The 27711-nt window shown below is 34.8% G+C and overlaps 1 protein-coding gene and 1 long non-coding RNA gene across 16 annotated transcripts; one reads left to right on the top strand and one right to left on the bottom strand.

Moving 5' to 3' along the window:
• Positions 1–520: 520 nt before the first annotated feature.
• LOC106451775 (protein NETWORKED 1A-like) lies at positions 521–7145 on the bottom strand. 6 transcript variants are annotated; one of them, XM_048779240.1, is made up of 5 exons: positions 6982–7145; positions 6321–6373; positions 5976–6224; positions 1909–5897; positions 521–1800 (listed from the first exon to the last, which is right to left on the bottom strand). In XM_048779240.1, the coding sequence occupies exons 3-5, from the start codon at positions 6073–6075 to the stop codon at positions 766–768; spliced, it is 5124 nt and encodes a 1707-aa protein (XP_048635197.1). In that variant the 5' UTR covers positions 6076–6224; positions 6321–6373; positions 6982–7145; the 3' UTR covers positions 521–765. The 6 variants fall into 6 exon arrangements, with proteins under 6 accessions (XP_048635197.1, XP_048635195.1, XP_048635196.1 ...); XM_048779238.1 differs by having other exon boundaries at positions 5976–6218; XM_048779239.1 differs by having other exon boundaries at positions 5976–6210.
• A 7055-nt stretch (positions 7146–14200) lies between these two features.
• Positions 14201–16004, top strand: LOC106440524. Of its 10 annotated transcripts, none has more exons than XR_007339424.1 (6): positions 14201–14515; positions 14617–14676; positions 14764–14961; positions 15076–15225; positions 15307–15585; positions 15662–16004. It is a non-coding gene; the product is annotated as an uncharacterized LOC106440524 (long non-coding RNA). The 10 variants fall into 10 exon arrangements; XR_007339425.1 differs by having other exon boundaries at positions 14590–14676; positions 14802–14961; XR_007339419.1 differs by having other exon boundaries at positions 14590–14676.
• Positions 16005–27711: the final 11707 nt, after the last annotated feature.

Raw genomic sequence — 27711 nt, 5'->3', positions numbered from 1 at the left:
TGTATGGTATTAGGCTTTCGAAAAACATGTTTCATGTATATGAAAAATCTGGGGTTTGTGATGTATTACATTGTCATGGTTTAATCTATTTTCTTATATAGTTATGCTTTTTTTACTTGACATAATATATATGTTTTATTTAGTGATACATAATAGTGTGACATATTTATTTGACAAATATTTTTTTTTTTTTTACAATTTTGTTATCCAAACTTTGAGATTATTATCTGCAACTCTAATATTTTGAAAGTAATGATTGATGAGTTAAATGTAAGGAATTATTGTTCACAAAAGTTAATAGAATTGCAAAGTCTAGAAATACTCAACTTTTGGAATAACCAAAGATTCTACAATGAATTACAAAATCATTACACCAATAACAAAAGATCTGATTAAGACTTTTAGAATCACTAAACCAATAACAATAGAATCTTTAAATTCTTCAAGTCTTTAAAAGTTACATTCCCCCCTCCCCCCAGATGATTTCATGCCTTCACCGTTCCATAATATTAGCAACATGTTATTGTAAGATACTTATCTTTTAGCAAGTAATGTAATATTACATTCCAATTAATGAAAATCATCCAAAAATAGTCTGAGATGTGCTAAGTTTGAAACAGACAGTTACATAGAAGCGACAAGGTTACTAATTTACTCTACTATTTCAGAAACCATGCCACAAAGTTTCTTCTAGAGTCAGTTCGATGATCAAAGTGAAAAATAGATAGTAAACTAGATGATGTTACATTATTATCCAACCCAACCCTACTCTTCCTTAGCTGAAGAAGATCTCATGCAGCCACAGAAACGGTTTTTCTTCTTCCTTGCTGTCCTTTTCCCACCTTTGTGGATAATGTCTCTCAAGAGTATCACTGTCCTACTCTCAGAGAACTTTGTCTTTCCTTTACTTTTGGCTGCTCCATCTTCAAGCTTTAGCACTGTTCTCTCAATGTTGTGCATTTCTTGCTCCATCAGCTCAATCTTCTCGGATCCAATTCTTGACTTCTCTATAACCACCTTTCTGTAGATATCTCTGGCGTCTCCAGTCTCCTCAATTTCCTTGGCAAGAATCTCGTTTGTGTTTTCAAGCTGAAGGATGGCGTCTTCTATTTCTTTCAGCTGCTTCCTCACTCTAGCAAATTCGGGATTAGTGAACTTGCCTGGTTTCTCGCTCAGATCCAGCTTGCTTTTCAGATCTCTCAGGATGACTCTAAGGCTTGCAAGTCTTCGAGAATCAGCCAAAAGTCTCTCCATGATCTTTGCGTTCTCCTCAGCGCTTTTAGATAACTCTAACTTGTCAACAACTTTCTCAGACTGTGATTCAATAGACGGATTCCTGCTTCTGCGGTGAAGACGGGGAAGGGTAGGCTTCTTTGAGTTCATCAGAGACTTGATGCTAGATTCTGGCTCAGCAGATTCTTCCCATAACTCAAGCATCTGGTCATTGGAGCCACGGCTAGTTCTCCGGCTTCTTCCATAGAACGGAGAGTCTGCAACATGATCAAGGGGAATGTCTTTCATCAATGAACCATTTCTCATCTCAGTTATTGCAGGTGATCTAGGCTGTCTGAATTCACCAGAGAATTTGTCCTCATGTTCAGTCTCTTCAAGCAGCCTGCGGTCTCTGCTTCTGTGGGAAGAGCTTCGTCTTCTCATTTTTCCAAGCCTCTTCTTTTCCCCAACAACTGCTTGCTCGATGATTTTAACTCTTGTTCTCATGTCCTGCAATAGCACAATTCCATTGTCTTGGTTGGTACTGCTATGCCCTTGAGAGACTTCTGTTTCTGAATCCTCATCATCCTGAGGAAATCGAAAGAGTTTAATTCATGAGGAATACAAACAAGGTCACCAATATAAGTCAATTACTAGAGGTAACATGTCACTTAGAAGGAACACAAATAGGTTTACCTCTCTGGAACGATCAGATGGCGCAGGGAGTTTCATCAACAATAGTGCATTTTTCTCTAGTGATTTAACATCTTCTGCAAGAGATGCTACCACGGGATCATAGGCAGACAGTTGAGTCTTCAGCACAGTCACTTCATATTCTAAGAATCCAACTGTTTCTTTCATCTGCTTTATCTCTGAGGTCTTTGAAACAGCTTCATCTTTGAGGTTTTCACAAACTCCAGTGAGTTCCTTAACTTTGTTCTCCAGCAAAACTTCACGGACAGCTGAGATCTGTAGATCAAAGTAGAAAGATGTTGCCTCCGCATCCCAAAGTCCGAACTCATTGCTTTTCTCCTGCAGCTCCGAACTCAGGAACTCCTCTCGAACTCGCTGTTCTTGGATCTCCTTGTGTAGCAACTCTACCTCAACCTCCAGATTCTCCTTCACATTGCTAAGCTTTTTAATCTCTTCATCCTGTCTCCCACTGCATTCAACCAGTTCAGAGATCCGCCTCTCCAAATTTCTCCTTAGTTGTTTTGATTCCTTACAGTCTTTCCTCAGCTCTTCAACTGCCTCGCACAGTTCCGCGTTTGCATTGTGTGTAGCCTTGAGCATCTCTTCGGCTTCCAGGAGCTCTATCGCCTTCTGTCTCATGATTTCCTCTTTATCTGTAATCTGATGTTCTAAGAGATCAGTTAGCTCGTTTGCTTCTTCGAGGCTTTCCTGTAACTTCTCCAGCTTGCTATTAAGGTCCTGACTGTCCACCTCTTTCCCTTTTAACTTCTCCTCCAATGTCTCAACCTTCTGCTTCAGCCCCCTATTAATATCTTGTAAACTTCTCAGGTTTTCAGCAAACGCTTCAGCCTTTTCAGACCCAAATGACTGGTAAACCACGGACATGTTGCTCAAGGAAACAGCTTCTTGAAGAATGGCATCGTTCTCTACCTCAAGTATACACATTTCACCTTTAAGCTCTGAGAATTTCAGCTCCAAAGTTTTGTTTTTGCCGAGAGCATTTGAGTAATCTTGATGCAAAGCCATGTATGACTCATGCAAACTCTCAAACTTTGAATGCTCCGTTTGCAGTTCAGCTCTTAGCTCCAGCTCCCGCTGCTCTCTGTCCATCAGTTCTGCTTTCAACTGGCGGTTCAATTCCAACAGCTCGAGCCTGTCCTTTTTCAGCATCCCATAGCGATGTACCATCGTCTCCAGATCTTTCTCTGCATTCTCTTTCTCTAATTCCACCTTCATGCCATCGGATTGGTGTTCACCAAGTAGAGATAAGAGAACAGAGTTCTCAATCACAAGCCGCTGCTTCTCATATTCAGAGATGGAAAGTGAACGTTTCAGTTCATTAATTCCACCCAAGATGCGTGAAACTGGAACTCTCTCTGTCGCAATCTTCTGGTCAGCTGCTTCAAGTTGAAGTGCCTTAAACACTTGATAGATTGCACCTCTGCAGTTATCAATCTCATGGAGCAAGAACTCTGTTTCCATCTGTTGCTCAAGATTCTCGCTTTCAAGCTCAGAAATGAGTTTCTCTGAGAACGTTGACGCCTCCGCATACTTCTGGCACTCAATCACGAGAGAAAAGTTCTTCTGCTCCAAGTCTTCTATAAACTTCTGCAAGATGAAGATCTCGACTTGTGCATTTACAGCTCTGTCAAGCTCTTCTTCAAACTCTTTTTGCCTGGAGCGACACTCTTCTCGAAGAAAGCTCACGTTACTCTGCAGCTCTGCCAATCTGGTGTCAGTTGATCTTTCGTAGCTAGCACGCTCTTGCTTCTCTGTGGCTAGCGCGACTCTTAACTCTTCCACTTGAAGATTTTTGAACTGTTTGTCCCTCTGTAGATCAGCATATCTTCCTTGCAGTTCAGTGAATTCCTTCTCCAAAACTCCTAGCTTCTCCTTAACACTGTTTAACTGAGAGATGAGAGATTCTCTTTCCTTTGTGAGCTCGGCCTTATCGTTTTTGAGCAACTGGAAGAATTCTTCAAAGCATTTTGACTTCTCCTTTACACCTTGAAGCTCAATGTTTGCACCAGAGAGGGATGTCTCCAATAACGAGTTTTTTTCCAAGAGCTTCTGCATATTCTCAGTCATGATTTGCAACTGAGAAAGCAAGTTAGATCTCTCGGCGATAAACTCAGATTTCTCTCTTCTTAGAGAGTCACACCGTTCTTGCAGATCCTTTGCCTTCTCCTTAGAACCATCTAGTTTAGTGTTTGATTCCAGAAGCAACTTCTCTAGACCAACATTCTTCCTTAGAATGTCATCCATCTCACACAGCTTCTCGGTAAGAGCATCTGTATCATCTCTTTGGAGGTTAAACAACTCAGTCAGTTTTGAGTTTTCGTCTTGTAGCTTCCTCACAGAGCAGGCAAGGGATTCAGGTTCCAATCCAGCGAGTTTCACTTGCTCCATTATTGCTTGATACCTTCTATTCAAGCTGTTGATTTCATCCTTCAGACGACAGATCTCTTCTTGGAGGGCACTGCTTTGGTTAATCTGTCTAGCTACTTCTTCCTCGAGTCTTCCTTTAACTTCCTTCAAGCTAGAAATCTCGCATTTCTGAGTCTCAAGGGAGATCATAGAAGAGTCACTTATGTTTCGATTTTCTTCTTTGACTGAGCTGATCTCGCCTTCCAAGCTATGATTACGAGTCTCTAACTCCCTCAGCATCTCAACCCTGCTTTGAAGTTCTGAAGCAAGAACCTTTTGCTCCTCTTGAGACTGAGAATGCAAAGCTTTCAAACTTCTAAGACTGGCTTCAATTTCCAAAAACCGAGAGTGCTCATCTTGGATCAAACCTTGAAACTTTTCAAGCTCGTTTTGCTTCTGGATAAGTTCTTGATCCTTAGCTGCTAATCTGTGTGTTAGACCATCTGCTTCTACCTTCAAAGTTTCATTTGAGCTCTCCAAAACAGTACATTGCTCCTCAACAGTCTTCAATTTTGCAGCTCCAGCCAGAACTTCACTACTCAGTCTTTTGGCATTTTCCTGAGCATGAGAGACTTCTCTTTCTAGCTTGGATATCGTTTCCAAACACTGCTGGTAACGAATAATCAAACCGTCCTTCACTTCATTCACCTTCAGAAGCTCATGTCTCAATGCTTTAATCTCATCTTCTGCCTTTGCAGACTGATTGCTAAACAGTTGAGCATTCTCCTCGGCCTCTTTCACCTTCTTCTCTAGAGTAGATATCATCTCAAGGCATTGATTGTACTGCGCTAAGCCAGCTTCCTTCTCAGAATGCAATCTACTTTGCTCTTCCTTGAGACTCTCTGCTTCTGTCTCTGCTTTAATCGCTCGGTTGGTGAGCCCCTTTATATCTTCTTGCGCAAGAGCAAATGATTCATCCAGATCTGCTATCTTTTCCATGGCTTGATTGTATCGAAGAAGCGCAGCATCCCTCTCGGCTTCAAGCTTCGCAAGGCCTTCTGCAAGTATCTTACTCTCAATCTCAGCTTTGCTAGCACGTTCACCAAGCCCATTAACATCCTTTTGAGCGTCTTTAAGGTCTTCTTCTAGTTTTGATAATTTGTTCAAGCTCAGCTGATACTGAAGATTCAAGGCTTCCTTCTCAGCTCCAAGCTCAACCAACGTCCTCTTCAAACTCTCAACTTCTGTTTCAGAACTTCCCACGCACTCACTCAGCTGACTTAACCCTCTTCTACTTGTGGTACTGTCAGAGTCATAAAAGGGCTGGAGTCCAGGTGGCATTTTATCAGGCGTGCGTGGCTCAGAGCAAGAGGAAGAAGCAGAATCCTCAATCATGTCGAAGGGCACTTGGTTAGGGAACGCCTCGGCCATGGTTTTGTGAGCGTGACGAAGCTCCACGGTCGCATGATCGTACCTCTCCGCTAATGCACGGTATGCTCTGTAGAATTCTTCAACAAGTTTCATCAGCTCTGGACGTTTCTTGTAGTACATCTCAGCCCGTCTCGCAAAAGAATCTGCATCCTCTTCGATGAGTTTAATCATAGCCTTGACTTTGGAATCCATATCTGCATCAAGAAAGAAAGTCCCATTCTTTTACAAAGGAACGCAACACCAGCAATATATAAAGAGAGATAAAAAGAAACCTGCAAGATTCTGTTGGATCCATTTAGAGTTTTTGGGGATGTGACTATCCCACCACCAGGAGTACAAGCGCCTCGACTCAGAATGCAACACGGTAGCCATGACCCCGGCTGCAACAAGGACAAAGAGTGGTCTAGACTTCACCCAAGGGTGGTCAAGTGCGAGGTAAGGGTTCCAGGCCAGAATCTACTAATTATCCTGCTAACTCAAAGAGTCCTTTTGTTAAGCTTTCTTCACCTACAAAACTGACACTGTAAGCACATCTACAATCAATATTGTTCAGAGTTTAAAGCAATGTTTTTTTTCTTTCTTATACTCAATTTAGAGGAATCATTAGAAGAACAAACCTCTGGAGATTGCTGGATCTCTACCTTTTGTGTGGTCTAATAGACGTTAAACACTGGAGAAAAAGAAAGAGAACTTTTTCAGACAAAACAAACCAAAATAACTTCCCAACACAAAATAGACAGGAATCTCTCTACAGTTACAACAATGTAAGTTACAAACAAAGTTAATCCAATTAAATCCTAAGAAATCAAGAAGTTGGACATGAACTACATTCAAACAAACAAAAAATAGTTTACTAGTGAACAAAACAAAAATAAGGATTAGAGCAGAGTCAAATCAAAATCTTTGAGTTTAAAAAGAAAAATATCTCACCAACTCTTTCGGAGCAAAGAAACTATACTTTACCAAAACTTGAGGAACATAAGACATTGCAAACCAAAAAAACAAAAGTGAATCGAGACACAAAAGAAATGTAGAAACTTGTCTGAGCTTTTCAGATAAAATTAATATAAAAGACGAAATGGGTTCCTACATTAAACTTCAAAAATGGGGTTTTGCTTCAACGAAATGACATACCGAGTGGATTGGATCCAAATGTACAAAATCAAAACGTTATCTTTACAAGTGAAGAAGTGTCAGAACAAAAGAGAAAAATGGGCAGAGGAGAAAGGATTTCTCCTAAAAGAAGAATGTAAAACCAGAGAGATGGAAAGAACATACCGAAGAAGAAGCAAGAGTTTGCGAAATGATGGTGAAAGTCATCCCATTGTCTTCTCTATTTCACACTCAACAGCTCTCTCTTTCTCTGTCTGCAATTATATTTTCTCTCTCTCTCTCAGATTTGTGCGACCAAAATAAAAGATGAGAATGATTTGACGCACACTGTAGTTTTTATCTTTTTGCTTTTCTTAATAAACATTTAGTTTTTTTTTTTTGGCAATGCTTTTATTTTGGAAAATGCAACGTTGAATATGTTTGCATTAATTACAGCGAATTAATTAGTTTATAGCAATAAGTTTATGTAATAATGCAATTAAGGGAAACTGATACTAATTGGTACGGCAGTTGTGATTTTTTTTTCAAAAAAAAATTCATTGCACAACTCCTTCATTTTTGAATTTCTGGTTTTTAAAATCTTTCTTAATCGTAGATTTGGGGATTGTGTCAAATATTGTTATTATTGCTTTCAAACTTCAAAGCTTAGAAAATTAGTATAGTTGTTGCGTCTACCAAGTACTGAATTATGTAAAATCGGATTGGTTTGTACCTCGTAGTTAGTGTAGGTTGAAATTAGATATGATTCATAGTAAATGACAAATCTGTCCTTTGCTCAAACAATGTTTTTTCTTGGGTTTTACAAAAGGTTGTTCCTTTAAACTGTCCACTTCTGCTGATTTTGACCGTATGGATTAAAAATAAAAATAAAATATTTAAAAAAAGTTTATACTCCCTCGTTTTAGGACTGTGCACATAGATTAAGAAACATTTAATTTCTAAACAAAAACATCATTAATTATTTATCTAACCATAATTTAACCAATAATAAAATAGAAACTATAATATCATTGGTCATCTAGCATTAATTAGTAATAAATTTTACATAGAAAATTGAAAACGTCAAATAATTTGGAACAAAAAAATTCTTCTAAAACATCATATATAAAAAAACGGAGGGAGTAGTTTTTTAGGAAAATATTATATTTAAGTAGTTTTTTACAACAGAATTATCTTTATATTAGGTGTTTTGTCCGCACATGCGGACATAAACTTCTTATGAATACTTATTAGTTTATGTTTTATTAATCTAAAACCATAAATAATATTATTTATGGTTATAAATAATTAAATCAAACATCAAAGTATTTATATATGTCAAATATTTTTTTTATCAAAATATATACTTACTATTGTGTTAATTTTTTTTAAACACTCATATCTTAGAAATAGTTTAGAAAATATCTTTATATAATTTGCTTGACTAATATTTAATTATCAATTGTTTTTTATCTTAACTTTTTAACTTTTATAATAAAATATTATTTTTAGATAGCAACACAATATTTATAAGAATAATCTTATTTTTTATAATTCTATTATATTATTTTATAATCAATTATTTAATGTAACATATAACATATAAACTTTATTTTAGGTAATAAAATTCATTTTTTAATTATATATAAAATTCAGTACAGATATTGTTTAAAATTCGTTTTTAACATAACATAGAAATTTAATATTATTAACATTCGTTTTTAACTATATACAAGATTAATTAAGGATAATTTTAAATTAATATATTAATAATTCAACTAATAAAAAATAATAAATCAATGATTTAGTTAAAACCTAATAAAAACATGACAAGTAACCAATATTACCTAAAATAATGGAGAACATGACAAATAAGCAAAAACATTTCATAAATAATAGTCTAGATATAATATGTTATTTTAATTGTTTGATGATTGAATTAGCTCATATTCCTTTTGATTTTTAATAGATGAAGTTTTGAAGATCTTCTTGTTTTCAAATTAGATGATGTTTCAGTTCTGAATATAAAATTATTGATTGTAATGCTATATAATATTTTATATTCTGCATATTTTTTATTGTTTGAATTATAGTTAGTTAAATAGTTAATGAAATTTTTATTAAATATATAAAATTAAGTGTTTAGTTAATTTATATGTACTAATGCAAAATGTCAAATAAAAATAAACAGGGAGAATGTTTATGAAGTTTTTCAGCTCTCCTTCAGCACAAGTTGATAGTCAGAACACAAGTTTATGGGTTGGGATAATTATTGTTGAATCTTATTAGTGTATATATATATATATATATATATACATATATATAATATGTAAATAAATCTTGGTTGGATCCATAAAAATATTTATAATACTTAAAATCATAAAGATATCGTTTGCTATTTCCCTACTTATTATATCATATATTTTTATTTTATAAATAGAAAGAGTACAATCATTCATTCAACAAGCTTTGTGTGAAAGTTTAAAGAAGAAAAGAAAAACAAGCTTTGTGTGGCCCATTGTGACATGTGTTCTCAATATACCATAACTAATAGTGATGCATATACCAAACAAATTAGAACATTTCAAACACACATCTCTTTCTGTATTAGCATGTCGATAATGATTATAGAATGCAAGTCTCCACTTAGTTTAATTTTTATGCCTTTATTAAATAAGAAGTACTACTAATAAATAGTTGAAAATCAAGCCACTTTATAAAAAGAGACACGTTGAAGAATTGTATAGTACGGTCTTGTTCACGTGTATTATCTTTTGATATTTCCTTAATTAATCTTATACTAGATTTTGATCTGCGCTGGGAAAGCGCAGATTTTTTAGATTATTATATAATACAAAGTTTTATTATATTGAAAATATATAATTTTTAACGGTTATATAATCTACGAATTAATTTATTTGAGATTTTATATGTACACTTTTACATAAGTTTTTTTTAGGCATGAGAATTATATCCGGATCAAAAAAACAAACTGAACCGACCCGAAAATATAGGTTTAGTTCAGGTCTAGAGAATATAATTTATTGGATTTTTTTGGACCCGCATGTATTTGTTTGAGTCCGGGTTCTACCCTTCATCCGATCATAAATATGTTGTGTTTATTAGGTATATTTGGATATTTCGAAAATATTTCCGGTATTATGGATATTTTTTTAAGTTTTTGGTTTACGATTATAGTTTTTGATTTCATGTAAATTTTCAAATTAAAAAAAATTGGGTATTTGGATAAAATTTTGGGTATTTTCAGTTTATCGTGTCAGATTTTGAATAAGATCTTGAATTTTTAGGTATTTGAATTTTTTGAGTATTTGTTTGGAGTTTCAAGTACTTTTCATATTTTGGATATTTTCAGATTTTTTAGATATTTTTGATTTTTCTTAGGATTCTAAATATCCGAACAGATGTGGACGATTATGTCAATATCAGGTTCAACAACATTTTGCTATAGATTTTTAACGTTATTGTACAAAAAACATGGTTGATGAAATATTTTTCTGAGTAAAGGTATCATAAAGAATAATATTAGGATCTGTTAAAAATATTTAAAATATTATATGGTTAGAATGATTAATAGTATTACCAAAATAATAATAAATAGTTATACATGACTCCAACAACTTTTTAATATTAGATTTTTAAAGTCTATTTTCCTTTTAATAGTATTGATTCGTTTTTAAGTGAACTATATAAAAGTATAATATCTAAACCAATAATTTTCAAAATGGTGAATAATCAATACTAATATCATGAAGTCAGGTTTGGCTTTAACAGAACCAATGAATTTCTATATTTTTTTGAAGGTAACATGACTATTTAAAAAACTCATTTTTAAATGTGAAAATGTCTACCAAACTATAAACGTTTGAAAGTTTACTATATGATATGAGATTTTAGTGGAAAAGTTATATATGATATGCTTACTTTATTATAAAGGAAAGAGGAAGTTAGAATGTACACATATATATCGTGTAACTTCTCTTGGTTTAAATCATATATTATATGATAAAAGTGATAGTATAAAACATTAGTTTCAATACTTTTATGATTAAAAATCAAAATAGTAAATATAGTAATACTAATGATTAGGATTTATGAGTAAGATTTGAATAAATAAAGGAATTGAATAGATGAGAAATATATGGTAATATATTGTTAGTCTAAATTTAAGGTAAGACAAAAAAAAATAATGAGTTAAATGAAATGGCCCAAACAACTTTCATAAGTAGATTTTTTAAAACTCCTTCCCTTTTAATAGGATTGACTAGATTTTGATCCGCGCTTCGAAAGCGCGAGGTTTTTTGAATTATAATCGAAGCGTTATTTTTTAATTATAGACAAAATTTGACATGAATTAGTATTTTGTGGCTGTTGTACATTATTATGTAACAAAATTGTATAATATTGAAGAAGTGAATTTGTTTAAAATTATATAATTTATGAATTAGTTTATTTGAGATTTTTATGTACATGTTTATATAATTATCTTTCTTAAACCTAGACATTTACTCGAATCTAAAAAAAATGATCGTGTCCGAGTCCAGGGAAATGTACATATTGGATATTTTTTGGACCAGTGGATCTTAGTTTGGACGGATCCTACCCAAAACCCGGTCTGATACCCAACGTACATGAAATGTTGTATGTATATTAGGTATATTTGTGTATTTTGGATATGTTTTTGATATTACAGATATTCTTTTTTTTTTAGTTAAGTTTTCAGTTATACTTTCAGATTTCATGTAAAAAATTTTAAAATATATTTTTGGTTTTATGGGTTATATTTCGGGAAGCATTTCAGATCTTTTTCGAGTACCTGAATATATTTTGGGTATTTGTTGAGTTTGTGGTTATTTTTCAAGTTTCAAATTATTTTAAGGTTTTCAGGTATTTCTAATCTTTACAGATCTTAATATCTGAACCAACCTAAATCTGATATGTACCCAAATATTAAATGTATGTTACATGTATTTGAATTATTATTCTGAACCAACCCGGACATGGAACCAACCTAAACCCTAATTAAAAGAATTCAAATATTTATTGTGTCTAAATGTTTATGATCCAAAAAATCCAGATAAAAAGCAGTTGACCTGAATATCTGAATATCCAGACCTACTCTCTCACTATATCTTGTTTATTTTATAAGAGTTACACTAGATTTTGACCCGCGCTTTCAAAGCGCGGGTTTATTTTTGTTTTTTTTTTCAATTGACAAATATTTAGTAAATGTCACATTTCATATATTTGTGTTTTATTTTATAAAAGACTTAAAAAATTTATCTTTATTTATCGTATTTCATTTTAAATGACTATTTATGTTAAAAAAATTAAACTTTATTTTTTTAATGAATTAAGTTGGTATAACTCTGATAAATTAATTTTATTATGGGGTTAATATTTTAATTAAAAAATTATATACTTTTAATAAAGATTTATATTTTTCAATAAAAAAATTCAATTATTTTTATGAATGCTTAAATTATATTAAGAAAAGAAAAAAATAATAATTAAGAATAGTTGAAAAAAATTATTTGAACTTGGACTCAATGGCCCAAAGGAAAAAAAAAAGTGAGAATTGAATCTGATTTTTTAATAGGCCCAAATGGCCCAAGAGAGATTTGATTTGGGCTGGATCCAAAAATAATAACCCAATATAGATTTGTTATTAATATTACTTAATTGCCCTTAATGAAACATGCAATGTTAGTGAAGAAAATATGCCCCTAAGGTAATTATGATAATAGGATCCTGCTTTAATAGTATAGATTTGTTAAATTGATATGGATTAAGATTTACTTAGTAGATTTTTTTAGCTAATTTAATAGAACATATTTGTATGTTTTCAATAGTTTTTAAACTTTCTTAATAATTATTTTTATTATAATAATTTTTATAAAAATTAAGTTGAGGTTATATATATATATATATATATATATATATATAATTTTGTTTTAACATATGATTTGCCAAACTATTTTTATTAAATTTGAGTTTGTAAATATTTGAAACTATATAATGTAAAATGATATAGTACAATATTTTTAATGATACAATATATATAAATATTGTAGATCCTGAGCATAAAGTTAATTTATAGAATAACTGTTTTATATAAAACAAATAATAATAATAATAATTTTAAAATAAATTTTTGAACCATGTTTTTAGTTGATGGATGATTGTATTATTAGACGTCCATCTTTCCTCATCATGGAAAGATTATATATATAAACAGTAAAATCTCTATAAATTAATAATGTTGGGACTTTGAAATTTTATTAATTTATAAATGTTTTCTTATTTAGATTTTTTATTTTAAGATATATTTATTATAAGAAAAGAAAAATATTTGATTTTAGTGTATAGTCATTAATTTTGTTTTTTGAAATTTGACATTTATATTAACTTTATTATTGTGTTACAAATAAAAATATTAACTTTATTATATTATTTAGTGTGTATAATAATATATATTGCATAGAACTTAAATGTGATTTTAAATATAATATTACTAAATCTCATCAAAAATATATTAAGTGTTAAGAAAATATAAAGATAATTTCATTGTGAATATAAAATAAATAATATAATAATAGGTTTTTACATATATAAAATATGTATACATATAAATTATTATTTTATAATTTAAATGGGATCTTATATTTAAATAGAATATTCAAAAAATATTATTTTATTATTTTATCGATTTACGTCAAATTTTAAACCGATTCAAGTTGGAACCAACGAAATTTATTAATTTATAGAGATTATTAATCTATCGAATATTAGTTTATAGAAGTTCTACTGTATATATATAGTACTAAATTAAATATGTAGTTTATTTTAATCAAGAATTATAAATAATAAAATAACACATATGGACATGCTGCATAGATGGGAATGCACAGAAGGGTGCAACAAACTCACGATATTAATTTGATTCCCATAATTTGATTCCTTTTGACTCTAACATTTTAGGAAAATCTCCATAACTTGATTCCCTCTAATTTCGGTAACAAACTAATGATATTAATAATTAATATCACGCATCTTGTTAGAGGAAAGAATAAAAATCGGTTAAATATATGGTATTGACTAATATATTGTACAAATATCCTACTATATAAAAGGGACTATTTTTAAAGCTTCTTAGGCATGCCACATAGGACAAAATATTTAGGACTATTTTTAAAGCTTCTTAGGCATGCCACATATGACAAAATATTTAGAACCTATCATTTAGACATGTCATCAAGGGTGTTTGTTTTATGGGCTTCGAACCATAACTTTATAAAAATATCGAACCCATTTATAGTTTCCCACATAAAGACCTAAATAAGCCTGTTTTAAGCTATTTCTCTCTATTTTGTCGTATCACCTTCACCAGTCAACGCTATTTTTGGCTTTGATTAGGTTCACCTCTGTATTCCTTCCCTCTCTCTAAACTTCTCCAATAAAAATCCATGGAACTCTTCAGCTCCCCCCTCTCTTCTCATTCTATCGATATCTCTGTAAATAATTGATGCCAGGATCGGGAATCAAACATCGCTTACTCGCTTATTGTGTCTCTCAACCGGCTAATCTTTTATTCAACTGTAGAAAATGTCTGCTTCCGATGCTATTTCTGTCCAGACAGATGTTACCAAGGCCAACTTTGACGATCTCCACGCTCTTGCAAATACGAACTTATAACTCCCCGGTAGAGTCTATTTCCTTTTTCAGTTTTAAATTCACCAATCCAATTGAATCGTAAAATACTTTTCACACTCTCAGATGTTGAACAAATATGTTTCATGTAAGGCTATGACCTCAACTAGGCGGCAGCAACGAATCGTTTGTCGTCCGTTTTTTCATTGAGCTGTAAGTTCATACTCGCCATTTCAAAGTTTCCATGCTTATCTCCATTTATTTCTTCTTTTCCTTAACTTATATTATCTCCAATTACAGTTTGGTCATGCTGTATTTGTCTTTGTGGGATGGCGCAGCCACAAGTTTTTGGGGGAATTTGTGCTCAGGCTATACTACTCACTCTGTCATGGTGGTCATCACGGTGAATCCTAAAATTTTTGGAGGTATTGGTGGGACAGAAGAGGTCCTCCCACGTGTTGAGATCTTCACAGTGCCTCTCCAAAGTCCAACGACTAGGTTATTATAACTCTGTCATCCTATATTGTGAATACTATACGACTTTAGAATTCTCCAACTAATGGTCATTTATTTCTCTCCGTTAAGACCCATAAGGCTTATTTTCTATGTAAGGCTAGGATCGTCGGTGTCCTCCAGCAAAATGGTTGGTCGACATAAGAGGTCGTCTGTCGCTTGCACTGGTTGCAGCAGGAGATTGGACAAATCCAAGACTTCACTACAGTGCAATAGATGTGTTTCACCAAACGTCACTGGAGTCATCAGGTACAGAATAATCATACTCACTCGAAGGTAGAACAATCCAAAAGTATCAACAAACGTCACCACTTCACGCACTTTTACCAGGTTCCATGTCGAGTAGCCTTTAGATGATGGCTACGAAAATGCTGTATTTGTGGTGTCTGACACGGAGATGACCAAACAGACCAAGAAAGATGCAGCCACAATGGCTCTTGAGGAGGTTAGCTTCCACCCCAGCACTCCATTCATCTTATATTTTTAAAATGGTTAAGGTTGCTCTCATTGACTCACTAAACTTAAACCTATTTTAATTTCACCCCCAACCACTGAACCTTCACCGTCTCTTCAATCACTGAAGATGTGGCTCTCAACACACATTCAGAGGTTGGCTAATATAAGTTTTAATTGAATTATTGTCTGGGGAGCTCTAAAACAAAATACATGCAAAACTGTTTTTCAGGTTGCAAGCAGCAGCAAAGCACCACAGGTGTACGACTAATCGGAACAACCACCAGCATCTGGCAACTTCACATGTGATGCATACACGAAAGAAATGGACGGTGAGGCAGCAAAACCACCAAGCTTTGGAGACGATGAGAACACCCGCAAGCGCCTGTGAGTAATATTTTTCAAGTCCAACAATGTCATTCCCACTTAACTTCTGTACCTTAAATAACTATTTTCCATGTTTTTTATTCTTCCATCTTTGGTTATTTTTTTGAATTATCTGCAAACTATCTTCTGTTTAACTGTTACTTGGTTCTAAAATAAAGTTTTTTTAATAAAGGGAACGTTGACGGCCATACCTTGGTCTATTTTAAGTGGTTGTATCTTAAATTAAATAACGCCAATACAATCAACATATAAGAATCTGATGCCGTCTTATTTTTAAAAGGACCACCACAATTTGACTAACATATTCGAGAGGTTTGGTGGCGAGGTATTCGGAGTACAACAACACACAAGCCCACTTCATCAAAGAGTTGAATACTTTCATGCTAAAAAATAAAAATCTTGGTTTCCATCGCTTCTCAAGAAAACAACCCAAAATATGTGCTCATCCTCTTAGTGAAATCTATTTCTGAATCTGAAGTTTGGTAATGTCTTTAAACTATCTCCTACTCGGTGAATAGTTACTTTTATTTTAAATAAAGAGGAACGTTGACGTGTCTTTCCGTATTTAGCAAAACAAACCTCTCCTTTATTTATGCTGGAATACATATTCAGAAAGTAAAACGGGTTAACTTCTACACAGCCTATCAAACTACGAAATGGCAACAAGCTAGGTTATGTCTTACAGCAAAACACGACAACTTTTAAATTAACTTATCAGTTCAGTGATTTTCTCAAATCGAAATTTTAAAGCCCAACTAATGCTCATAACTATTTTCACTCTAAGATTCATATAGATCGCATAATTAAACTATCATATATAATAGCCGACCTCATCAAGCTTTATAAACTTTTTTGTTATTTTTTTCTTTATAAACTTTCTTATTTCCTACAAGAAGCCATAATCAAAGTTTAAAAACAAACACTTAAAAACTAAGCATTGTAATTGAAGATATTAAACTATTTGATGGAAAATGAACATTTTCTTATACACATGGCAATGTTATCAATTACTTAGGTCTATTCCAAATTAAACCAAAATCCCCGCTTGCGCGGAGGCCAGCCACTAGTGCTATATAAAAGGGACTAAATCCCTAATTTCTAAGCCTTGCCACATGGACAAAATATTGTGAACCAACCAAAATACCATATCATCCGGACTGGGCTTGAGTTAAAAAAATAAGCTATTTTTGAAGCCCATTCGACCCATTTCGAAGCCCATTCTTGAGCCATTCTCTCATAAGCATAATTCCGTGTTCTAAATATCCCGTGTTAAATTTTTTTAAACACTCATATCTTAGAAATACTTTAGAAAATATCTTTATATAAATGTATTTTCTTGAATAATATTTAACTATAATTTCGCCTGAGACGGGGCTTCCTTAGAGTGGACAGAGACTGATCTTTTTGTATCTTTTTAACTTTTATAATAAAAATATTGTTTTCAGATAGCAACAAAATATATATAAGAATTATCTTATTTTTTAGAATCAATTCTTTAATATTAATATAGCATATAAATTTTATATGATTAAATAAAATTTGTTTTTAACTATATATAAAATTCATTAAGGGTATTGTTTTAATTAACACATTAGCGAATCAGTTAGAAATTAATAATAAATCAATAACCTATCTAAAAGTTTAAAACCTAATAAAATATGACAAATAAGAAAAACTAACTAAATTTTAATATAAAATAGAAATTTAATATTACTAAAATAAAATTCATTTTTAATATATATATAATATTAATTAAGGGTATTTTTTAAATTAATGAATTAGTGACTTAGCTTAAAATAAATAATAAATCAACGATTTAGCTAAAACCTAATAAAAACATGACAAATAAGCAGATTTACTAAAATTATGGATAATATAAAATATGATTTATTCTTTAATACAAAATTAAAATAAGAGTTTTGCTAAATCAAACATAAGTTTGCCGTATCGGTGTTACAAAAAAAACAATCATTAATCATTAATAGTGTCGTAGGAATTATGTATTTCTCATTAGCGAATAAAATTTAAGCAGAGTGTTGAAGGATAGCTCAACGTATAGACGAAATTATGGAGATTGATATGGGAGTTGAGGTAACGGACACAACTGTTCCTCCGCAAAGAAACGCTCCTGCTAGACATCCTGGATAAATGAAATAGACATATCTATACTTGGCTTTGTGTTAATGGATGGTGACTTTCCAATGATATTTGGAGCAAGGGCTGATATACACACACCAAATCACCACTGCAAGCGGAAGCTGAAAGTTTGCTATTGGCAATGCAAATGATACTGAAGTTTGGACACAAAGAGATAGTCTTTCAATCGACTGTGAACAACTGGTTATACTCATTCAAAAGGAGGAAGATTGGCATGCGCTGGACTCGGAGCTCGACGAAATACAGGCTGTATCCAAATAATTTTCTGAACTTTCTATTGCTTACCTAGATCTTTAAAATTCTGTACGAATAGCCTAGCAAAAGGTATCCGATCACGCGCATCTCGATCAGCTTTTGCAAAACCCTTTTGCACCAAGTTGGCTAGCCCCACAAGCTAGCATGAGGGTGCCAAAAAAAGAGAATAATGTTGAAAGTAAAACTAAATATCCCAATGAACAAATTTATCAAAAGTCCATATTTATGTGGATGTCTATATGGGACAAACAATTTTTTAAAACAATTATAGAATATAGTCACGAAAATCAATCCTAAAATATATAATTTAAGAAAACCTTTTAAACAAACCATCAAATTTTTCAATATTACACCAAATAAGAATATAAAGACCAACTATATTCTCTTCATGTATAATGTGTTGTGGTAAGATTCAAAAAAATTAACTTACTTTACAGTAAGGGAAAATTAGATTTTTTATTCCAAATTTACAATAAAAACATAACATTTTATAAAACTAAACAATTGACATAATAGTACAAAAATATGAAAAAAAATCAAAATACTATCTGCGCGTAGCGCGGACAAGGACCTAGTATAAGATAAGACAAATAAAAATTAAGTCTAATGAAAGAGTCCAAATAACCTTTATAAGTAGATTTATCAAGACTGCTTCCCTTCTAATAGAATAGATTCATATGTATTAGTCTATTTGCGGAGAAGTGGCCGATCAAATAAGCAAAGGTTTATCAAATTTTCAATTACTATAATTGCCTTTGCAAAGTGAATTTCTATCACATTTTGCTGCGTGTATGCTAATCAAAGGTGTAAATAGCTTTTCAACAAATTTCACTGGTCTCATACATGAACCAGAAAATAAAACAATATATGGCACTATTACACTACATACATTTGCTTATATATATATATATATTAGCATACGAATGACCATATCAAAATTTTGGGAATTTTTTTTAGAATCACATAAAAGATAATTTTTTATTATTCTTCTTTGTAGCAAAGCTGGATTTTTCTTTTTTCAACGACACAGTTGGACTATATTTTCTAAGATAATTTGTCATATATATGCTTAAAACAACGATATATCATTTGATTGCCACAAAATCTTAAACATGCCATGTTATTAAAATTAACGCCATGCCATTCAGTCTTAGAAGCCAATCCACAAACTTGATGTTGATATATACTCCATTTCGTCTTTTGTGTTCGATATACGTGGGAATGCAAAAATGTAATCGCTCAGAAAGAAAAATCTAACATAACATGTATCATCGGGCAATTGTCAATAATAGCACCTTTTGAAGTTTATGTCTCAAAAATAGCATTAGAAGGAGAAAGTCACAAAAATGACATTCATTAAAGAGTAAAATATCTATAATACCCTTGGTTTAAAATTAAATAAACAAACTAAAATAAATAAAAATAAAAAAAATAAAAAATAAAAATAAAAAAAATAAAATTTTTTTTTATAGTTTCAGATTATATGTTTTCAGATTCGAAATTTTTATAATTTTTTTTCAAAAAAAAAATTTGAAATTTTTTTTTATTTTTTTCAGATTTTATTTTTATAATTTAAAAATACTTTTTGAAACTGTTTTTAAAATTTTTATTTTTTATTTTATTATTTATTATTTATAAAATTTTAAACCCTAATTCCAAAACCCCACCCCTTAACTCTAAACCCTAAGGTTTGGATTAATTAACCCTAGGGGTATAAGTGTACATTACCTCTTTAATGAAACCTATTTTTGTGACTTTGAGTCTTGAGTGCTACTTTGGGAACAAAAACTTGGTTTAGTGCTATTCTAGTCTTTTTCTCTGTATCATCTGTGAAAACTAAAAATAAAAGAAAACAATAGCTATTAGAATTTGGATACACAAGAACAATTAATGTAGATTGATTGTTTATTCCACATATACGATATTCAGTAAAGGATCAATAAGATATTTTCCTGTTATTAAAGAAAAAAAATGTTCTAAAATACATTGTAGGTTTTTTTTCTATCTTCATTTGTGGACCAAACCTACCCCATGTATATATAAAGATGTAACCTAACCTAACTCTCTAAAATCGGATTTTCTTTTGCACGCACATTACAAGTCCACCAACAAACATCAAGACCAATATCTTCAAAATCACAAAAGGAGTAACTAAGGGGTCATGAAGATCTCATAAAACAAAAGGAAGAAAAAGAAAAAGGAGTCACCTGAAAGAATAAAAAGGTAAGATGTCTTCAAAGTGTCATATGTAAGAATCAGTGTTGTTTTCTTTTTTCTTTTTGGTTGGTTAAAGAATGCCCCCAACACTTGCAACTATACCATTCTGTAAAGTCCTCTTATTACAACATAAAAGAGGAAGGCAGAAAGATTATGTATATTCCATGGACCATATCACCATAAGGTTATGGGGCCATTGCTTTACCATCTTGTAATGATTATAAACATCCTCAGATGATATTACAATCCTAAAACCGATGGGCCCATTGCTTAAATATAGTCCTCTTATATGTATTTATTTATAATCAATTTATTGAAGCCACAAAAGAAGTTATTTGTGTCTGTAGGAGTTTATAATCGGTGGGTGAATGGTCAGTGTTTTACCGACGGTGAAGTGTCATGGTTTAATAATGGTCACCTTGTCGGTTTGGTAAAGACACATCAACTTCGCAGTTTGCACCAGTATTGTTTCCCCCCTTCTTCGTCCCGGTTTTGGGTTCAGAATCAATACCCAATAGCTTGGCTGGAGTTCTTGGCTTCCGTTGCCTAACCCAATTGTAATACTAAATTGCTTGGCCGGTTACTGCGCTTCCGTTGCTTAGCCGAAACCTCGTGAAAAAACAATCTATCTTTTGCGAATATCAATGTGAATGTCTTCTATGATCCTGTTCCACCAAACAAAGGTATGCCATATAACCTCCTACATTGGCATAGCTGATGATATTCTTTCTGGAGCTGTTTCTCAGGTAGATTCAGGTGATAAAAACGATTTTTAAAAGTCTTGGATGGAGACATTGAGACACAATCACTTACGTCTGGGGGAAAGAGCAAGAAAAAGAAAATGATAAGCAAAAAGATTAAGAACGATTATCATTTGGCACTAATTCCACAGAGCTTCTCAGATGAAGTTATTGAATTCAAAAAGTTTAGCAAAAGCTTTCACAGCCATTTGCTAAATTTATGTTTTCAGGATGCCATAATATATAAGGATAACAGTGCAATGTCATTCATACAAGGTTTCAATAGGGCACATCAGTTTAGTAATTTGGATGACACAACGGTGGCATGGGATTTCCATTAGAACTTTCGCTGGAATTGCCGAAGTAGACATCACAAGCATCAACAAGAAAAAAATTGAAAATTTTGAGTTGGAATTGTCATGGATTGGATAGTAATTATACTATAAGCTATTTGAGGGAAATACAGTTAAAACACAAAACATTTCTATTCTCTCTGAAACCAAGTAAGAGTTTGATTTTGTACAAAGCTCTCAGTTTCATTTTAGTACAATCAACTTCATAGAATAAATCTTCAGGGGAAATATGAGGCTTAGCTCTGTTCTATGATTCAAATTATAAGGTTAATATTATTTGCACATATAATAAACATTGATATAGAACATAATGAGAAGTTCATATTTTTATCATTTATCTATGGTGACACAATGCAAGAGTTAATGAACCAAGTGTAGAAGTACTCGACTCGATATCGCCTTGGATTGCACTCGTGTGTTCGACTCACTTAGTCTTCTATCTCACTTTACTCTCGTTTGTTTGTAGATCGCGACTCTACTCTCTCTCGAAAGAAGCAAGAAGAAAAGAAAAGTAAAAGCGATGACACAGAGCAAGTTTTTAGAGTTCCCCAGACCTTGGGTACATCTCCTTCAGGATCGGCACCTGGAATTCACTATCTCTCTGATTCTGTGTGATTACAAGAGCTTTTTTTGATTGACAACAATGGCTATCAGCCAGCGCCTTATATCAACAGAAGATAAGGACGTTAGGTTGTTACGCGGATGTGATCCTCTGCGACGCAGACTCTCACTTGCTCTTCTGATTTGGGCCTTCTTCAATCACCGAGGCCCAAGTGTTGGCCCAAGCGTATTCAGCCTTCTTGCCAATCTCACAATCTCCACCTTGGAAAGACGGCTGAAACGGCGAGCTCCGACCAAGCTACCACCGTGACGCTGTTACCGGGTCACCACTACCTTTGCCGATCCTGTTTTTCCTCCGGACTCTTTTGTCATTACTTCAAGTCCTCAACGAACATTCTTTCGTCACTACCGTCTCTTCTGTCTTCCGAGACACAACTCACCACCGTCGTCTTCTCAGTTCCAAAGACAACTGCTTCCTCCGTGAAACGTCAAGCTTCCAGAACACCTAGCTTAGCTAAGCACCCTTCAAATTTTTTTCCAGGTAAAGTCTTCGTTAACATATCAGCTGGATTCACTGACGTATGTATCTTGATAACTCTGACCTCCCAGTCTGCTATAACTTCTCTGATGAAGTTATACTTCGTCTTGATATGCTTCGTCTTCTCTCTGTACACGAAGTTACTTGCTAGATAGATTGCGCTTTGTGAATCACAGTGGATGTCTACCACATCATCACTGAGCTTCATTTCTTCACAAATACCTTTGAGCCAGAGACCTTCTCTAACTGCGTCTGAAAGAGCCATGTACTCTGCTTCCGTTGTTGATAGAGCTACCACCTTTTGTAGGGATGACCTCCAGCTGACGGTGTTCCCTCCAACAGTGAAGACATAACCGGTAATGGACCTGCTTTTGTCCAGATCAGAAGCATAATCTGAGTCACAATACCCTCTTACCCTCATGTCTTCTCTTTTCCTAAAGGTTAAGTTTACTCCCAACGCTCCTTTAACGTATCTCATAACCCATTTCACAGCTAACCAATGTTCTGTGCCAGGTTTGCTCATGAATCTACAGATGAGACCTACTGCATACGCCAGGTCTGGTCTCGAACCCACCATGGCATACATCAAGCTGCCAACTGCGCTTGAGTAAGGTACGTTCTCCATATCTCTACCTTGTTTTTCTTCATCTGCTTTGGATAGACTCTGTAGCTTGAACTGTGAACCGAGCGGTGTACTGACTGCTCTGCAGTCCATCATACCGAAAGTCTTTAGGACCTTTGTTAGATAATCGTTCTGAGATAAGACCAATGTGCCCTTTGACCTGTCTCTGTGGATATCCATTCCTAGTATTCTTCTTGCTGCGCCTAGGTCCTTCATCTTAAATTCCTGACTCAACTGATCTTTTAGCCTTCGCACTGTCCTCATCTCTTTGGCCGCTATTAACATGTCGTCTACGTAGAGTAGTAAGTAGACCACATCCTCTATGCTTGTGCCCTTCATATACACACACGGATCATATTCGCTTCTTCTGTAATTTTGCTCCACCATAAACGTATGGAATCTATGGTTCCATTCTCTAGGTGATTGTTTTAATCCGTATAGTGATTTTCTGAGTAAACACACCATCTTCTCTTGTCCTTTCTTAACGTATCCTTCAGGCTGCTCCATGTAGACTCGCTCCTTCAAAACCCCGTGTAAGAAAGCCGTCTTCACGTCTAGTTGTTCCAGTTCTAAGTCGTGATGAACTACCGCTGATAGAAGAAGCCTAATTGATACGTGTTTTACTACCGGTGCAAAAACTTCATTGTAGTCAATGCCCTCTATCTGTGCGTATCCCTTAGCCACTAACCTCCCTTTGTATCTTGGAGGTTGATCTGTGCCTGGAACTCCTGGCTTGAGCTTGAAGATCCATCTGTTTCCAATCACCTTGTGATTCTTCGGTCTCTCAACATATTCCCATGTTTCATTTTTATCGAGAGAGGTCATCTCCTCGTCTGCAGCTCCAGTCCACAGCTTCCATTCTTTACTCTTCATCGCATCGTGAAAACTCTTAGGTTCTTCAACTTCAACGTCTTCCGAGCTTGCCAAAGCATATGCTACAAAATCCCCATCTTCAAACTTCGACGGTGGTTTGATGGTCCTTCTTACCCTGTCTCTTGCAAGAACACAGTTTCTTAGATCATCTGTCTGACCTAAAGCGCTTGACGTCTCAGAGCCATCTTCTTCCACTGATTCGTGACCCTGAATTTCTTCTTCCTCAGTAGCTCCACCAGAATCTGAAGTCTCCCCTTCACAAATGTCTTCAAGAACGCTTTTGAAAGTAACTTTCTTCTTTGTGAAGCTTTCATTTTGTTCCTTCTTGGAGTTTGATTTTTCTGCTTCCAAGTCCTTGAACAGCTGATCTTCATTGAAAACGACATCCTTGCTGATGACTACCTTCTGTTCATCAATTAACCAGACTCTGTATCCTCTGGTTCCCTGAGCGTAGCCCATAAAGATTCCCTTCGCTGCTCTTGAGTTTGTTTTCTCCTTAACTTGATGTACATATGCCACACAGCCAAAACTTTTCAGGTGACTGTAGTCGGGGCTGCGACCTGACCACCTTTCTTCTGGTATATCAAACTGGATTGAGGCACTCGGTGAACGGTTTATTACGTATACTGCTGTTGAAGCCGCCTCTGCCCAGTAGCTCTCGTCAAGACCCGTCTCATTCAACATAGATCTGACCTTGTCCATGATGGTGCGATTCATTCTCTCGGAGATTCCGTTTTGTTGTGGCGTGTAGGGACACGTTTTGTGCCTCTTGATGCCAGATCCCTTGCATAACTGATCAAACTTCTGGTTGCAGAATTTCAAGCCGTTGTCAGTCCTAATGCACTTAATCTTCTTCCCCGTTTGATTTTCCACGAGCAATTTCCACTCTGCAAAATAATCAAACACTTCAGTCTTAGCTTTTAAAAAATATATCCATACTTTCTTTGAATAATCATCAGTAAAGGTTAAGAAATATTTAGCCCCTGATAAGCTTGAGACTGTGTTTGGTGATCCCCATAGATCTGAATGAAAGTAGTCTAGGACTCCTTCTGTTGTGTGTTTAGCCTTTGGAAACTTCTGTTTGTGAGCCTTTCCCATTACACACCCCTCGCAGAAGCCTAGCTCTCCTATCTCTTCCTTCTTCAGATAGCCTTTGCTGACTAGATGCCTCATCGAGCGAATGTTCATATGTGCTAGCCTTGTGTGCCATCTCTTGGTGAAGTCATTGCAGTCTTTTGCTGAATTTGCTTCTGGTCGCCTTATAGTTCCTTGGAGATAGTACAACCCGTTGTTGTACTTCCCAGTTAGGACCTTTCTACCCTCTTTGTAGAAATGAACCATGTAGCCTTTTCCAGCGTAGCTGCAACCTGATTGTTCTAGCTGACCATAGGATATCAAGTTTCTTCCCATCTCTGGCATGTACCGAACATTGCTCAGAGTAACTGACGTTCCATCCTCATTGTGGATGGTAACCTTCCCCATCCCTTTTACTGTGCAATGGGTGTTGTTACCCATCATGACCTTGTTACCTTCGAACTCCACCAGTTCTGTTAACAAGTATTTCCTCGGGGTAATGTGGAAAGTGCAGCCTGAGTCTAAGACCCATTCCTCGTCTGATACGATCAGACTTGCAGTTAATGCTATCGGGCCCGGAAGATTTGAAGCCACATTTGCGGAATTGTTTGGCTTGAATGACTGTGGGGTGTTCTTCTTCTCGGGACAATCTCTTTTCCAGTGACTGTCACTGCCACACACCCAGCAAGTCTTATCTGATCTTCCACCATTTTTGCCTCTTGACTTTGATCTGAAACTGCCCTTAGATCTGTTGTTCCACTGCTTGTTGTTTCCTGAGTCATTTCTGGACGATGATCTTCCCCTTGACTCTGTGAAGAGGCCTTCTGATTGTTTTCCTCTGGTGTTGACTCCCTTCTGCTTTAGCTCTAATTCTTTTGAGTATGCAGCTGTCATCACCTCATTTACAGTCAGAGTGTCTTTCCCAGTTCCATATTGTAACGTATGGACCAGTGGTTCATAGGCAGATGGTAGTCCTGATAGGAGTTGTATAGCCTGATCCTCGTCGGTTATCTCAATCTTGATGCTTGCTAGGTCAGCCACCAGCTTCAAGAACTGATCAAAGCTCTCCTCCATAGATTTCTCTTCTTCCATCTTGAAGCAAGAAAACTTCTTCTTAAGGTAGATTCTGTTTGGAAGAGACTTAGTTTGGTAGACCCTCTCCAATGCTTTCCACATTCCCAGTGCCGTGGTCTCATTCATGATCTTCCTTAGTATCACATCACTCAAGCAGATGCTTAGCAGGCTTCGAACTCTTAAGTCCTTCTCTGCCTTCTTTGGATCCTTCTTTACGTCAGCGTCCTCCTCTTGCTTTCCTTTATCCGTTTCTGATGAATCGGTTTCCTCCAGTACTGATAGCAAGCCTTGAATCTCTAGCTGAGCTTGCATCTTGAACTTCCATAACCCAAAGTCTCCTTTTCCATCGAACTTCTCGATCTCAAACTTTCCTCGTGTTGGATCCATCCCGTCCTTGGTGTGATTCTACGTTTCTTGTTACCTGCAGATAACCAAGAGTACAGTACCACAGCCAACAGAGAATATGCAACCGATCTATGAGAATTGAGATTCAATATTCAGATTAAACAGGAGATTAGACTTGAACTTACCTTTCTTATCGCGATGATCAAAATTTATCGCGATCCGATCCTTGTTGACTCCTCTTCCTGGAGAACCAGTAGGTTCTGAGTAGAGGTTTGATCCTATCTTCCTCGATCGAGAACTCCTTGATCCTCTAACCGGTGCTCTGATACCACTTGTAGAAGTACTCGACTCGATATCGCCTTGGATCGCACTTGTGTGTTCGACTCACTTAGTCTTCTATCTCACTTTACTCTCGTTTGTTTGTAGATCGCGACTCTACTCTCTCTCGAAAGAAGCAAGAAGAAAAGAAAAGTAAAAGCGATGACACATAGCAAGTTTTTAGAGTTCCCCAGACCTTGGGTACATCTCCTTCAGGATCGGCACCTGGAATTCACTATCTCTCTGATTCTGTGTGATTACAAGAGCTTTTTTCGATTGACAACAATGGCTATCAGCCAGCGCCTTATATCAACAGAAGATAAGGACGTTAGGTTGTTACGCGGATGTGATCCTATGCGACGCAGACTCTCACTTGCTCTTCTGATTTGGGCCTTCTTCAATCACCGAGGCCCAAGTGTTGGCCCAAGCGTATTCAGCCTTCTTGCCAATCTCACACCAAGTTTTGGGTGTTTGGGTAAAAAACGGACACGACAAAGTTAACATCCAAATATCCGTAAAAATCAAATGTTTTTACGAAAAATATTCTTCATAAAGATTTTACTTTTACGAAAAGTCTTGCGGTGAAATATTGCACTAATTTTGGTTCATTCATCGAAACTAAACACCCGTAGCCCAAGAACACGTTCATGAAACTTTGGAAAGGATGCAAACAAGGTCGCCACATAACGATCGACCCGCGAACGAGCCGGTCGCTACTTAACGACAGACCCACGAACGAGTCGGTCGCTACGTAGCGACCGACCAAGC

This window comes from Brassica napus, chromosome A5, assembly GCF_020379485.1.
Source record: "Brassica napus cultivar Da-Ae chromosome A5, Da-Ae, whole genome shotgun sequence".
Classification (NCBI taxonomy): Eukaryota; Viridiplantae; Streptophyta; class Magnoliopsida; order Brassicales; family Brassicaceae; genus Brassica; species Brassica napus.
This window is presented reverse-complemented; position numbering and strand designations above follow the sequence as displayed.

Coding starts and splice junctions, on each gene's coding strand:
- LOC106451775 (XM_048779240.1), bottom strand. CDS start 6,075: ATGGCTACCGTGTTGCATTCTGAGTCGAGGCGCTTGTACTCCTGGTGG. Junction 5,898..5,975: donor GATCCAACAGAATCTTGCAG/GTTTCTTTTTAT, acceptor TTCTTGATGCAG/ATATGGATTCCAAAGTCAAG. Junction 1,801..1,908: donor CATCTGATCGTTCCAGAGAG/GTAAACCTATTT, acceptor CGATTTCCTCAG/GATGATGAGGATTCAGAAAC.